At 41.5% G+C, this 14,326-nt stretch overlaps 1 protein-coding gene across 24 annotated transcripts in view; it reads left to right on the forward strand.

Annotated features, from left to right (window-relative positions):
- PAK3 (p21 (RAC1) activated kinase 3) overlaps nt 1-14,326 on the forward strand; it is a 252,318-nt gene that overhangs the window by 199,453 nt on the left and 38,539 nt on the right. For all 24 annotated transcript variants that reach the window (XM_053201568.1, XM_053201567.1, XM_053201563.1 and 21 more), the window contains one exon: nt 6,732-6,795. In XM_053201568.1, the coding sequence (XP_053057543.1) occupies nt 6,732-6,795 (64 nt within the window). The remainder of the gene's footprint in view (nt 1-6,731; nt 6,796-14,326) is intronic.

Consider the following 14,326-nt stretch of genomic DNA (forward strand, 5'->3'; position numbering starts at 1 on the left):
AATGCTCGGGCCTCAAGAGACTCATTTTCTCTTGAGCCACTGGACCACCGATGACTGCCGGCCCTACCTTGTGCTTCCAGATATTGGCAGGGAGAACCTGTAGAAAAATGGCGGGGGGGGGGGTACTTTTCACGGAGTGGGTCCAGGCTGAGCTATTCTGCAAAGTCTGCAAAGTGGGGTCTTGCTTGCTTCTGTTGCACCATTGCCCTCTGTGTACCCCCTCTCTGCCATGTGCTTGCTGTATGACTTTAGACAATTTATTGAACCCCTCCGAGCCTCAGTTTCTTATCTGTCAAAAACCATAACTACATTTCAGGACTGTGTCTATCGGATGAATTTTATGTAGCTCAACTATGACTAAGAGGAAAATATTGGAGCCAGAAATGACCAGCCCATTGCTTGTGTTACTTTGGGCAAGTTATTTAACTTTCCTTGACCTCTTATTCCTCTCCTCACAACCCCCCCCCCTGCCAAAAATAGGGGTTGTAATAAAAAATAGCGTTATAATAATTAAATGAGAATAATGCATGTAAAAACCTCAGCAACAGTACCTGGTACACAGTAGGAGCTCAATAAATGGCAATTACTATTTTATTACATGAGTATAAAGCCTTGATAAGACAATAGGACAGGCTTTGGAATGAATCATAAGGAAGTCTAAGTTCTAGGCCCACACTTGCTGTGTGGCTTCAGGCAAATCACTCAACTCCTCTGAATTTTAGTTTCTTCGTTTGAAAAATGGAGGTACGGGTGCCTGGGTGGCTCAGGTGGTTGGGCATCCAACTCTTGATTTTGGCTCAGATCATGATCCAGGATCATGGGATCTATCAAGCCCCGCATCAGTCTCCACGCTGAGCATAGACCCTGCTTAAGATTCTCTCTCTCCCCCCTCGGCCCCTCTCCGCCACTCACATGCTCTCTCTCACTCTCTAAAATGAAAAAAAAAAATGTCTACGATTTCTAAAAAGAAAAATGGCAGCAATAATAGTACGAATGTGACAGGGATTTTGTGAGGACTAAACAAGGTAAAGTATGTACGACGCCAAGCACAAGAAAGAGTAGGATATAACTCTGATGTTTTTTGCAAAATGAGAGCAACCGGATTTTGTGACACGAAAAATTGGAGCGTGAGATCTTCCAGCGGGACAGAATGTTTGAAACCAGAAATAATCCAAGACGTATGGTCCCTATGCAGCAGTCACTGGGGGACCTTGGGATCAGGCCCCTGTTGGAGCTTCGGGAAGGAGTAAAGGACCCTGTGCTGAGAAGCCAAGGAGAGGAGGAAGGCAGACAGAGCGCTGGAGGAATAGCCCACAGCCCATCCCAGAGCAGACCCCGCCATAAGCACGGGGAAGTAGGGAGAGCAGGCTCAGGAATCCAGTGACTGTGAGGTGGGCAGCACAGACCACAGAGCCGCCCAGCTATTCCTCTTCGGCGCAGATGCTGATTGTGGGGGCCAGACCATGGGATCATTAGTAGCTGAAACAAACAGATCAACTTTCAGTTTTACACAGACAGATAGCCTGGGTCTGGCTTGTTCGTTGTGGTCTGTCTGAATCTGTTGGAAACTAAAGAAACCCCTACATGTTAGAAGTTCCAAAAGGCGCTGTCAGCGAAAATGTGCAACGCAGGAAATTTGTCTTGGGCCCCATAAGTCACCTCCGCTTCTTGTCCCTCCCCTTCTCCCGCACCGCCCGCCCAAGACTTTTCTATCCCCTCAGAAAGGACTAATAGTAATTTCGAGAATTCTTTTGCTTTTTTCTCAGGAATCAAAACCTTCGGTCTGTAAGGGGCTAATAATCTTTTCATGGTTGGAGTTCAACTTAGCTTAATATGTAGGAAAATACATTGATCGGCTTTCCTGCCACTGAAACCACATCACGGAACCGATTTTCAAATACTACTATTTAGCGATTTCTTAAATCCTTATACTTTACAATGAATAGTTTGTGTCTTATTTAAGAATTTGCCCTGGCAGGAAATTGTTCTGGTCTTGCTCTCGGGGTTTTTTTTTTTTTTTCTCCTTTTTGATTTTGAGTAGCTGATTTTCGTCACTTTTCCCCCCCTATTGTGTCACAGTGGGCTTTTTCCCCTTTCCTTAGTGTAATGTATAAAAAAGCAAATTACAGTGGCTCTGATGAAAGAGGTCACTTGAAAAGCTTGTGTTGTGACTCGGAATCGTAAACAAGACCTCCTGTGTACTTGCCTGACATCAGTAGATGGCAGCACGCGCTCTCCTGTGAATGGTAATGGGTGTGGAGAAGCCATTTTATCTGAATAGCAGTTCAGAAGCAGGAGCTCATCAAAATGGTTGTCTTTTGGTAAATCCTCATGAAAGGATTTATTTCCAGTTTGTTTTTTTTTTTTTTACTCTGCATACCAAGGAAATAAAGGTTGAGTAATTTACTACCATAAAACCTCATTAACCAAACCCTGCCAATTGAAATTGGTCATAATTCAGAAAGTGGCTTGGGCTGAAGCTTATTTGCTTTTTGTTCAGTCTATGGAAAAGAGTTTGCTCAGCAACTTAATAGTATAACTTTTTTAGAAGACTATAAACTCCTAAATAAAATGATGGTTTCAAGTGATTTTGAAATTATCATTTCATTCAAAAGAAAAAAAAAAAAAAAGCAAACGTCCAGGCCCTTATCCATTAATTGCTGACTTGAATAAGGATAATTAGTTCTCAATGATGTAGAGATCTGTAAAACAATTTGAAATGTGAAGTGGCGATTCAGAAACTGTTAAATTGGTGGCATTCTATAGCAATAAATCAAGTAAAATACCTTCTCCAGCCCCTGTCTTAAAATATGGGGCAATTTCAAAAGGAAATTCCCAACTTTATTTGAGTTTACTTCAACAGACATCTATTGAGTAACTAGTGTATTTCTCACACAACATTATATAAGGAGGTACTGAGGATAGAGAAATGAATGAGCGATGACTCTTGTTCTTAAGATACAGTCTATAAGGGGACATCAGATACATAGAGATGGATACGTGGTGTATTAGGTGTAGAGAAACAGACTAAGTGCAAAAAGAGAGACCGAAAGAGAGAGAGAAGGTACAGTACTAGAGAGAAGCGGAATTATTAATGTTATTCAAAACAAGTCAGGGAAGGCTTCCTAGAAGAGGCGCCATCAAAGCTGAATTGAAGCATGAAAATTGGAACTTGAAATTTAAGAACATTCCAGGCAGGAGGCTAGCATGTGTAGAAGGTATGAAGGCACATGCCTGGGAATGCTAACTTATTCAATGTCGCTTGAATATAGAATTAGTAGGTGGGCAGTAAGATTGCAATCTTAAGAGAGGAAGCTCAACTGGAAAGCAGGAGCATGAGTTGCAATTTGGCATGGTCAAAACATGAGGTTCTAGTGGTGAAGTGGGGAAGAGGAGACTGGAAAATGAAGCAAGAATCAGATATGAAGAGCCTTGTACCCCATACCAAGGAGTTTGAGCTTTACCCTGGAGGTGTCAGGGGAGTGTCTAGGACCCGTGAACCAGGGAATCACATGATCGGTTTTGCATTTAGAGCCTCCTGCCAGAGAGAGGTGTGGAGCCTGGACTGGAGTGTGAAGAGGCTGACGGTTGGGAGTACATTTAGGAAGCTGTTGCAATAGCCTGCCCAACCAGAACAGTAGTAATGAGGAGGGTCCACATTGCATAGGTATCTTCTTTTGAGAGAGAGAGAGAGATCGAGAGCAGGGGAGGGACGGAGAAGGAGTTATATAGAGGATCCCAAGCAGGCTCCACACCATTAGCAAGGAGCCCGGCACTGGGCTCGATCTCACGAAATGTGAGATCATGATCTGAGCCAAAACCAAGAGCTGGACGCTTAACCTACTGAGCCACCCAGGTGCCACTGAAAAGGTATCTAGAAGGTAAACAGACATAGTCTCAAGACTCAGTGGACAACTGCATTGGGGGAGTGGAGGTGAGGGATGAGTCAGAGATGACTTCCGGGTTTCTGACTCAGGCTACTGAGTAGACAGATGGTAGTACCACGGACTGAGATGAGAAATGCAAGAGAAAACGAATTAGAACAGCTCACACACTGTCTATGTCTTATTTAACTTCACTGAAACATGGAGCTCTATTATAAAAAACAAACCTCCACCACCACCACCACCACCACCACCACCACCACCACCACCACCACTAAACCTAACAGCTTGATGAGCAGTCCATGGCTGAAACTTTTTTTTTTCAAGGTATACCATCTACTGGTAGGTCTGAATTTACATGGGGTGTTGTTTGTAGCACACAGTTTAGCACTTGAATGTGCACTTTCTTGTTCTCATTAATTTAGTCAACAAATATCTGTTCAGTGGTGGCCATTGATCTAGGCACTGAAGTTACAGGGATGAAAAGACAAAGGTTCCTGCCCTCAAGAAGGAACATGGAAGTCTCATTAGAAGGATCAGAGGAGAATTCACAAAATAGGATGGCTTTGAAATAATGTTTAAATAATAAATAGGAATTCATGGGTTCGCTAGGAAAGGGAAAGGGGAAGCATCTGCAGAGACCTAAGCCTTGGATAGTGATACCATTACTAGAGTGTAAAATAGGAGGGATGGAGAGTAGAATTCTATGTGGTCAGTCTGGTTAGATAGGAGTTAGATGGTGTTAGACGGTAAAGAGCCCTCTGTGCCAGACTGAGATTTGAATTTGATTATGTAGCAAGGAGAAACTTTTGAGGAATTATAAGTAAGAGTGAAATCATTCTGAAGTAGGGTGACCATACATCTCAGTCTATCCAGGACAAACTTAGTTAGTGAATTATATGGTCACCCTGTTCCAAAAGCATTGCGGAAGATAATTAGAGAAGGTAGCATTTCGAAGTAGGTAATGACTAGTGCAATTGTTTGGGCAAGAGATGTTAAGGGCCTGAACAATGGCAGTGGCCATGGGCGTGAAGAGGAAGGAATGAATAAGAGTAACAATTAGGAGGTAGAGTCTATAGATCTTCTCTTGATTAGTTCATGGTGTAAATCTTATCTTACTGACTCTACACTTCTTTGGAACAGGGGCCATATTAGTAAGATATAATTCAAAGGTAACAATAATGATATGTTTGCTTAAAAGAAAAAAAAAAAACGAAGGGAGAGCCAGAGGCATGCAAATAAATTATTCCTTTCAAGGTAGTCTGCTTGAGAAGCTGAACCCATATTCCCACGGTGCTGCTATGGTCCAGAATTTTTCTGCACCCATTTGAACACCATTTGAAGAATCAGTGGTACTTCCTTCGGATTTATTCCGAGTGGTGGCAAATATTCATCCTCTGAGTACTAAATTTGATATTTTGAAATAACAAAACCAATATTTTCTCCCAGAGTCAAAACATGATAAATTAATGGGTTGTTTTTTTTTTCCTGGGTGGTTTATAACCTTCCTCTACAGTGTTTGGAACAATCCGTAGAAACACAAGGTAGATTGGTGGTTGCCTGGGGATGGGTTGGGAAACCAGGGCAGGGGGATGAAGAGTGCTAACAGGTACAAGGTTCCATTTTGGGGATGACCAGAATGTTCTAAAATTAGATCCTGGTGAAATTTAATAAATTTGCCCAACTCAAAAAATTTACTGAAAGCCATTGAATGGCACACTTAATTTTTTCCTGTTTTAAAAAAATGTTTTACACTGTTTTTGCTGCATCCCACATAATTTGGTAGGTTGTATTTAATTTTAATTTGGTTCAAACTATTTTTACATTTCTCTTGAGGTATCTCCCTTCACACAAGTCTTATTTAAATACCTTGGGATTCTCTAGTCATCTTTCTGTTCACTGAACTTTTATTTGCATCCATTATGATTAAAAAAGGCATTTTGTATGATTTCAATCTTTTAAAATGTAGTAAGACTTGTTGCCTAACATACGATCTATCCTGGAGAATGTTCCTTGTGCACTTGAGAAGAATGTGTACTCTGCCATTGTTGGGTGAAGTGTTCTGTATCCGTCTGAGCTCCAGTCAATCTATAGTGTTGTTCACTATTTCCTCGTTGATCTTCTCTCTGGTTATTCAATCCATTATGGAAAGTGAGCTATTAATTAAAGTCGCTGACCAGCATCGTGTTGCTGTCGATACCCCCTTTCGTTGCTGTCAGTGTTTGCTTCGTATGTTTGGGAGCACTGGTGAAATCATATTCGAGTAAAGTTGTTGCAAAATGTCTGGAGTACAAGTAGGGCCCTGGGTTTGGGAATGTAGATTTTCCAAAACCATGAGTCTCATTACTTTGTGATTAGACTTTGTTCTTTATGAGCCCATCACCCTTATCACAGTACTCGGAACATAATTATTGCTCAATAGAGATTTGTCCAGAAGAACTGGATGTGATGTAGCTCTCAGTTTTACTCCAGTTCAGAGAAGATTGTGATTCTATTAAATAGTGCACACAAATCCTTAGATTTTTTTATCTCCTAGTCTACCATCTCCTTTTATGGGAACTTTTTATAAATGTTGAGTTGTGTCCAGTCCTTTTTGTTTCCCAAACATCATCAATTTTGAATATAAAAGCAGCATGGGTTATTACAACTACTTTAATTAATGTATTACTGTGTGTTACTTTAATAAAATGTATTATTACCCATGTAAATTACAGAAATTACATGGGAATATCACTCCGATGTTTTGTCATGGACTCGGGCATTGTAATTTTCAGTATGAAATGAAGGGAGATAAACCAATTTAAATCTTTCTCTCTCTCTTCCTCTCTCCCCCCACCCCAAACACAGGAAGCATTGTGAGTGTTGGTGACCCAAAGAAAAAATACACAAGATTTGAAAAAATAGGTCAAGGGTAAGTGATTGTTATTTGAAATATCAAAAGATAAGCACCAGAGACATACCTTCGCATTCAATAGCAGCCTAGCTTATATTCCTGTTCTGCATTCTCAATATTGGGCTTTCTAGCTGACAGACTGACTGTTAATTAACCTAAGAATACATCCTGCTGGAATCTGCAGGAATATTGGGCCAACAATGAAGTGTTTAGGGACATTTGAATCCCATATGGTTAGAAGATTCAAACTGATTTCTCTGGAAAAGTAGTAGAGGCATAGAAACCTCTAACTTGTGTGAAAACCCCCTTCCTGCCTGTCCCCCCTACATCTGTATGGGTGTTATGCTTAAGATCCTGTTTCATTGTCCAATTGTTAAGGGCCAGAGTGGAGGTAGGGAAGGTCCTTACTGAGTAGTCCAGAGGCAGGCAGAGTTGACTGCTCAAATAAGAAGGAAACAGATTAATCATTCCTAAATGAGATGGAGTACATCATTTTCACTTAGTATGCTTGTTAAGAATAAAGATCTCTAGGCCCTACCGCCAGAGATTTGATTCAGAAGTCTGGAGTGGGACCCAAGAATCTGAACTTTGGGGAAGTTCCTCAGGAAATCCTGATCGTCAGCTAGACAAGGGGACCCACGGGGCCAAATCATTCACCAGAGCTAAAGGTAGGAGTCATCGGTTCTATAAACTGACTCTAACTAGGCATGTTTCTCAGACCTCAATGTGAAACTGATCATGAGGGCCCCAGTAGGCTACAAATGTGTGCAACAGGGAAACGTTTTGTTTAAAGACAAATGAAGTGCTCTTAATAGAGGTCCTTAAATGGGGGATGGGACAAGATATTTAGATGCATCAACTACTCTACGCCGCCAGGAGCCCAGATGGTACATCTTCAGAGGTCTCCTGGCTAAGAAGGAAGGGGTACTGCTAATGTGCCCACAAAATTATGCTAGCCCTGCAGCCAGCGGAGTCTCTTTTCTTCACGTACTTTGCTGCTTTTCCTTGGACTCTTACGTTCAGAAAATTATATATTGTACAGAAGCTTGATGAATTTTCACGATTTTTATCCTTTATTTCTTTTTTTTTCCTCCTAGCTTCTGTACTAAAGTTTCTTTTGAAATTGCCAACTTATCTCAGGAAATAAGGGAAAGCGTTCGTTAGATATTTTGGCTAGGAGGTAAGAAGGGCACTTGTGGGGAATGTGCCTGATGGGAATCAAGGTAAGAAAACCATAAGAGGGAGACAGAAACTCAGGGAAAAATATATGGCCATGGTTGTTCTTCCAGTGGAAACCATAACATGGCTGTATTCGAAGTTTCTAGAGGCCAAAATGCATACCTATGTGTGCTTTTGCTTCTTTGTCATTTGATATCACTGGTATTCTCTGTTGCTCATAAAAAAAGGACTTTTGTGGTCTCTAGCGATGCCCGTCACCTGTCCAGTCAAATAGTATTTCTGCCCCTCACTCTAGAACAGTGCCGTCCGAATAGAACTTTCTACGATGATGGAGATGTTCTATATTTGTGCTGTCCTATACAGTAGCGGTAGCATGTATGGCTGTGGAGCACTTGTAATGTGTCTAAGGCAAATAAGAAACTATATTAATTTAATTTAATTTCTTTGTTTATTACTTGTTCATTGAGCGCCAACTATGTGCCAGGTACTTTTCTAAGCACTAGAGAAACAGAGCTAGGTAATGATGTGAGCCCTCAAGGAACTTACAGTCTATAGCTGTAAATGCCTAACAGAGGGTTACATAGGGTGCAAGGAAGAAGACATTAAGACAAGTCTATTCACCTCACCGAAGTGCAGGGCAGCGCTGGCTTCTATAGCCATTATTTCCTACCTGGAGAGAGAGGCGGGCAGAGAGGGAGGGAGACCCAGAATCCGAAGCAGGCTCCAGGCTCTGAGCTGTCAGCACAGAGCCCGATGCGAGCTCGAACCCACCAATCGTGACATCGTGACATGAGCCGAAGTTGGACACTTAACTGACTAAGCACCCAGGTGCCCCAAAAGTTGCCTTTTAGATTTTATTATAATCCAGTTGGGGTTTTGGTGGAGCTAACAATAGGAAGGGATACACAATCCACAGAGAAGCAGCATTTCTGATCTTTGCTGTTCAGTATGGTAAGCATGTGACTGTGGAGCATTTGAAATATGGCTAGTCCAAACTGAGATATGCTGCAAGTACGAAATACGTGTTCATTTCAAAAACTTAGCATGAAAAAAGGGTGCAAAATATCTCAGTAATAAATTACATTTTGGTTGCCTGTTGAGATGGTATTTTACATGCCTTGTGTTAAGTACGGTGTATTCTTAAAATTAATTTTATCTTTGAAACTTTTTAGAATATAGCTCCCCCCATATTTAAAATACGGCTCACATTATATTTCTAACAGGCAGCTCTGCTCTAGTTGCAGATTTAAATAGGAGCTATTTGTTTATTTATTCAAAAATCAGGGTTGGTTTTTTTTTTTTTTTTAGCTGTCTTTTGGGGAGTGGGAAGTGGAAGATGTTATAATTCTGTTTTGCTTGCTCTTTCCCACTAAGACCCAAATGAGCCAAAAAAAAAAAAAAAAGCATTGAATTTAAAAAAGAAAAAAGTAGGAGATGGTTTCGAATATCTCCCAGATACCAGGTAATGAAGCAAGACTGATTTCGCCAAGAACAAACGTGAGGCTGCCAAGGAACTTTGCATACTCCAAAGACATTTCCCCTCCTAGTTATTTATGCTGCTGACCTCTGAAGGTGCAAAAGGAAAGTTCTGTATTTCTGCCTAACTTTGTAAATCCTCTGTAATCCAAATTGAAAAGTCAAATCCCGCTTGCCACCGCGGAAAGGTCTGTTTTAAATTCCCAGCCAGTTCATCATTTTAAAGAATGTTGAACCCAGTAGATTGTTCACTCATATGCCCAATTAAACTTTTAAATACATCCTTAGAGGGTAGGAGGTCATTTTATTCCTCCTTTTGTCTCCTTGGGTGTCTATCACAGTGTTTTTGTACTTTAGTAGCCCCCCTCAAAAAGAAAAAAAGAGGAAACAATTTTGTACAATTTTGGTCAACAGCAAGAGTTTCCTTGGCCAAGGTCAAAGACGTACAGAGCTTCTCCTGTCTGCCTCTCCCATCTCTCTGGATCTGTTTTTGCCTCAGTAAATATTTGTGGAACAAACAAGGAAATGTTTGTTCTTTTTAGCTCTCCTTTTCCTCCGTCCTCTGTGCTTTCATATGTACATATATGTCCATCTTGTTCTTTCGGTCCTCTGTCTCTCCCTCTCTCTGTGTCTCCATGTGTCTCTATCTCTTTTTTCTTGTAATAACTCGTTCTGATTCCTTATTCTTTGGGTATTTGTGTGTGTTGCACGTCTGCCTTTTTCGTTCATGTTGGCTTCATCTTCCACTGCCCATTTTCCAAACCCAAATGGTAGTAATATAAAATCAAGATGCGTTTCTAAATGGATTTTAAGATAGAAGTAACTTACGATAGAAATAACCAGAATCTATTCATTTGCTGTGATTTCAGCTTGTATTTAATTGACTAATTTTGGTTTTTCATTTTTAGTAGATTTGTGTTCTCCGTTCTTCATTTTTCAAGTGAATGAGCAAAATATGGATTTATTTCTCACTAGACCAAAAAAAGAAAACCACTTAAATTAATTTTCCTTTTACTTAAATTGCTCTCAATGGATTTTTTTTTTCCATGAATGATTGGCCTGAGTTAGACAAATGCGTCTCTGCTCTCAGTATATAGGGTTTTTATTTTCTTTTCATTAAGCCTGGTTTTTTTTTTTTAACTTGTTTTTGCTTTACCTGTTATAACGGTGAAATTCAAACCTGTGTCAGGAATCATTTGGTACTAGGAATAATCAGCCCCAGTATTCCAGTTTCAGTCAGCTCCAGGGAACACAGCAGCTTACCCCTGGGAGTCGGATTTGAGAAGAACCTCTCCATTAATCACCCTCATCTACTTGGAAAACTGAATTTCTCCAGTATGGGCTTCTGCCATTATTTCACCAGGTTTCTGTGAAGGCTAAAAATGACATTATTTCACCAGGTTTCTGTGAAAAGTGTTCTATCATTGGCCACCAAATCTGGATGTTTTGAGCAGATGTATGTGAAGTGTAGAAAAAGAAAAGGAAGGAAAGACAAGAGGCCGGGCACCTTCCAAATTACCATTAACAGCATGAGTCTGTCAGAAATCTATCCGGTGAAGACTTCAGAATCTTCACTCTGTGGGATAGTTAATTAAAAGAACTTGTTTAGCAAAGGGGGTGGAGCGAGACAAGAAAATCAAATATTTAGTTTCAGTCAACAGCTATCACTGGCGAGCCTGTGTAATTCTCGAAGAGGCAGCAGCCGTGTCCCTACACAGAGCTGAATTTAGTAACACCAACAACTGTCCTCACAGGTTCCTCATTAACGTATTTGAATTTGTTTTTACGGCCTTTTCCTCAACGAGAGTGCACTGAGAGGCAGACCCCCTTTCTCTCTCGGTTTCACGTTTGCTCTCTCTTCACTGTAGTAGACACACATTTTTGAGGACACAACTCAGAGGTGGTTTGGGTCCAGTTTAACACATGACTTTTCCAATTCAGTGAATTTTTCCTGAGTGCGGACTACACATGACACACGGAACAGAACACAGTAGTTAAGACCCGGGTTCTGAGAGTCATGGTGACCTCTGTGTTCACCGTCTTTCTGAATATCTGACGGGGCAAAAAGGAGAGTTGGATCAAGGAATGAGCAGGGACCCCCTCACCTCCCTCCCAAACGTGTGTACTTTTCGCCCACAATTTTATCCACATGTTTTTCTTCACCACCCTCTCCCCCACAGACCTCTCCCTGGCTGCCTTGGCCCTAACTGATCTTTTCTGTCTTCAGGCCTGAATCTTACAGCATACATGTATACATCACTCATATCTGAGCTTGCCTCGCCACGTAAAATCGCTTGAAACTGGGAAAACCATGGAGGAGCGAAGGGATGGTTTGGGGAAACCTTGAAGAAAAACAAAGAGCCCAGATTCTGAGCTCAGAAGTCTGTAGGCCAATTAGTTAATTTCCGAAAACATCAGTGTTGTCGTTCGTAGCACACAGAAGGCCCATACCTCATAAGGTCGTGAGATGCGAAAAAGGGAAGGCACTTAAAATTTTTTGTAATGGTTATTTGTTTTTGAGAGACAGAGAGACAGAACATGAGCAGGGAAGGGGCAGAGAGAGAGAGAGAGAGAGAGGGAGACCCAGAATCGGAAGCAGGCTCCAGGCTCCAAGCTGTCAGCACCAAGCCCGACGCGGGGCTCGAACTCATGAACCACGCGATCATGACCTGAGCCGAAGTCGTGCGCTTAATGGACTGAGCCACCCAGGCGTCCCGGGAAGGCGTTTAAAGTACTTAGTGCAACACATGACACATAGGGAAGTGCTCAGTAAATGTTAGGTATTATTAGAGGTGAAAGGTGCACCCACGGCTACTGTTCTGTAGAGCAGAATACACTGAGGAGTGCTACATAATTACAAAGAGCTATGGGGACATGTGGATGGAGAGGAGGGACAAATCCTTTCTAGCCAGGGAGAGGGGATAAGGAAGGATCCTCAGAGAAGGGTGCATTGGAATAGTGACTTGAGAAGGTATAGGATTTAACAAGTGGGGATTATGGGCAGTTCGGTTGGGGAAGGAAACCAAATGAACACCGGCTTCGGGCTGTGGTATCGCTAGGCCCTGCAGTGGTGTCTGGCATAAAAGAAATCCTTAGCCACTGTTTGGTGACTGCGTATCAAAAAGACCAAAAGGGGCAATCAGCAGCACCAGTCTCATGGACAGTCAAACGTCCAGTTTGACCGGGAAGTTAACAGGAAATCATGCTAAAAAGATCTGTCTGGACTGTGTTATCAAACAAAGTGAGAGATACAAGATGCACTGTAATTTGTATTCGTTTGGGTAGTTTTTTTAAGTATGTCGTACTTGGACATGGTGTAACCCTCTGAAGATTCACAAGAGTAGGCAGTGAAAAGTCAACGTCCCTCCAACCCTTGTGCCTTCGCCTCCGTCTTACCTTGTATAGAGGAAACCTCCGGAAAGAATTTGTTACTGGTTTCCTAGGTAAAACTCTCATACACTCTCTAAGCACACACACGCACACACACACGCACACACACAAATACACGTACTCATACATCATGTATGCTTGGATAAAAGGTCACACCATGACATAATTTTTTTTTAAATTATTTATTGTTATTGAGAGAGAAAGAGAAAGCACGTGAGCGGGGAAGGGGCAAAGAGGGGTGGGGGAGGGAAAGGAACCAGAGTGGAGACTGTGCTGACAGCAGAGGGCCCAGTGTTAGGCTCGAACTCATGAACTATGAGATCATGACCTGGGCTGAAGCTAGCCGCTTAACTGACGGAGCCACCCAGGCACCCCCAATGACATAATTTTTAAAAACAGTTTTTTTACTTATCTGAACATGTAAACTGTTAGATACACAAATGGTGAGTGTCTATTTATGATGTTTAACTTGCTAATCACTCTTATTTATATATTTCAAACCACACATTATATGGGGCACCTGGGTGGCCCTGTCAATTAAGCATCCAACTCTGTCTCAGCTCAGGTCTTGATCTCAGGGTCATGAGTTCGAGTGCCGCGTTGACCTCCATGTTGGGTATAAAGCCTACTTGAAAAACCAGACAAACCCTCCACACACACATTATATAAAATAATGTTTGCGTTGGGAGAGATTTTTCTACTCTCGCATTTCCTGAGTATAATTCAAAATCTTAATGTGCATCTTTAACATCATTGTTTTTGTAATCACTAGAGCCCTGCTTTGAGTCACCCAGCAGCTATCCAACTACATCATCTGAATCTCCTCTAACATCTTTAGATGCAATATTTTTGAATCCACTGCTATTGTGTCCCTGGATATTTTATTTCTGGTTGCAGTTACCCACCCATATAACATTTACATGATTGTTTTGCAGGTGTATATTTAGATCTTCACATCGTAACTCTGCGTGATACCACTTTTTATTTTATTTTTTTAGGTTTATTTATTTACTTAGAGCTCCCTGGGGAGGGAGCGAGCAGAGAAACAGAGAACCCCAAGCAGGCTCCACACTGCCAGTGCAGAGCCCAGTGTGGGGCTCAAACTCATGAATCATGAGATCATGACCTGAGCCAAAATCTAGAGTTTCTAACTTGCACAAGAGTAGAGAGAATTCTACAAAAACCTCCATATTCTTATTGGCCCAATCCAATAGTTATCAATATTTGAGCATAATCACAATGCCATGGTAACACCAACACAATTCAGCAATCCCTTGATATCATCTAAAAGCCAGTCTACTCTCAGAGTTCCCCAGTTGTCTCAAAAATGCAGTTTTTATAGTTGATTCATTCAAATTAGCATCCAGAAAAGATCCACATATCGTGTCTCTTAAATCTCCGTGCTTTAAAGCATTTCCCCTTTTTCCATTCCCACTGATGGATTGACTAAATTAGTCATTGTCTTGTAGAATGTACCACTTTCTGGATTTGTCTGTTAGTTTCA

This window comes from Acinonyx jubatus, chromosome X (genome assembly GCF_027475565.1).
Source record: "Acinonyx jubatus isolate Ajub_Pintada_27869175 chromosome X, VMU_Ajub_asm_v1.0, whole genome shotgun sequence".
Taxonomy (NCBI): domain Eukaryota; kingdom Metazoa; phylum Chordata; class Mammalia; order Carnivora; family Felidae; genus Acinonyx; species Acinonyx jubatus.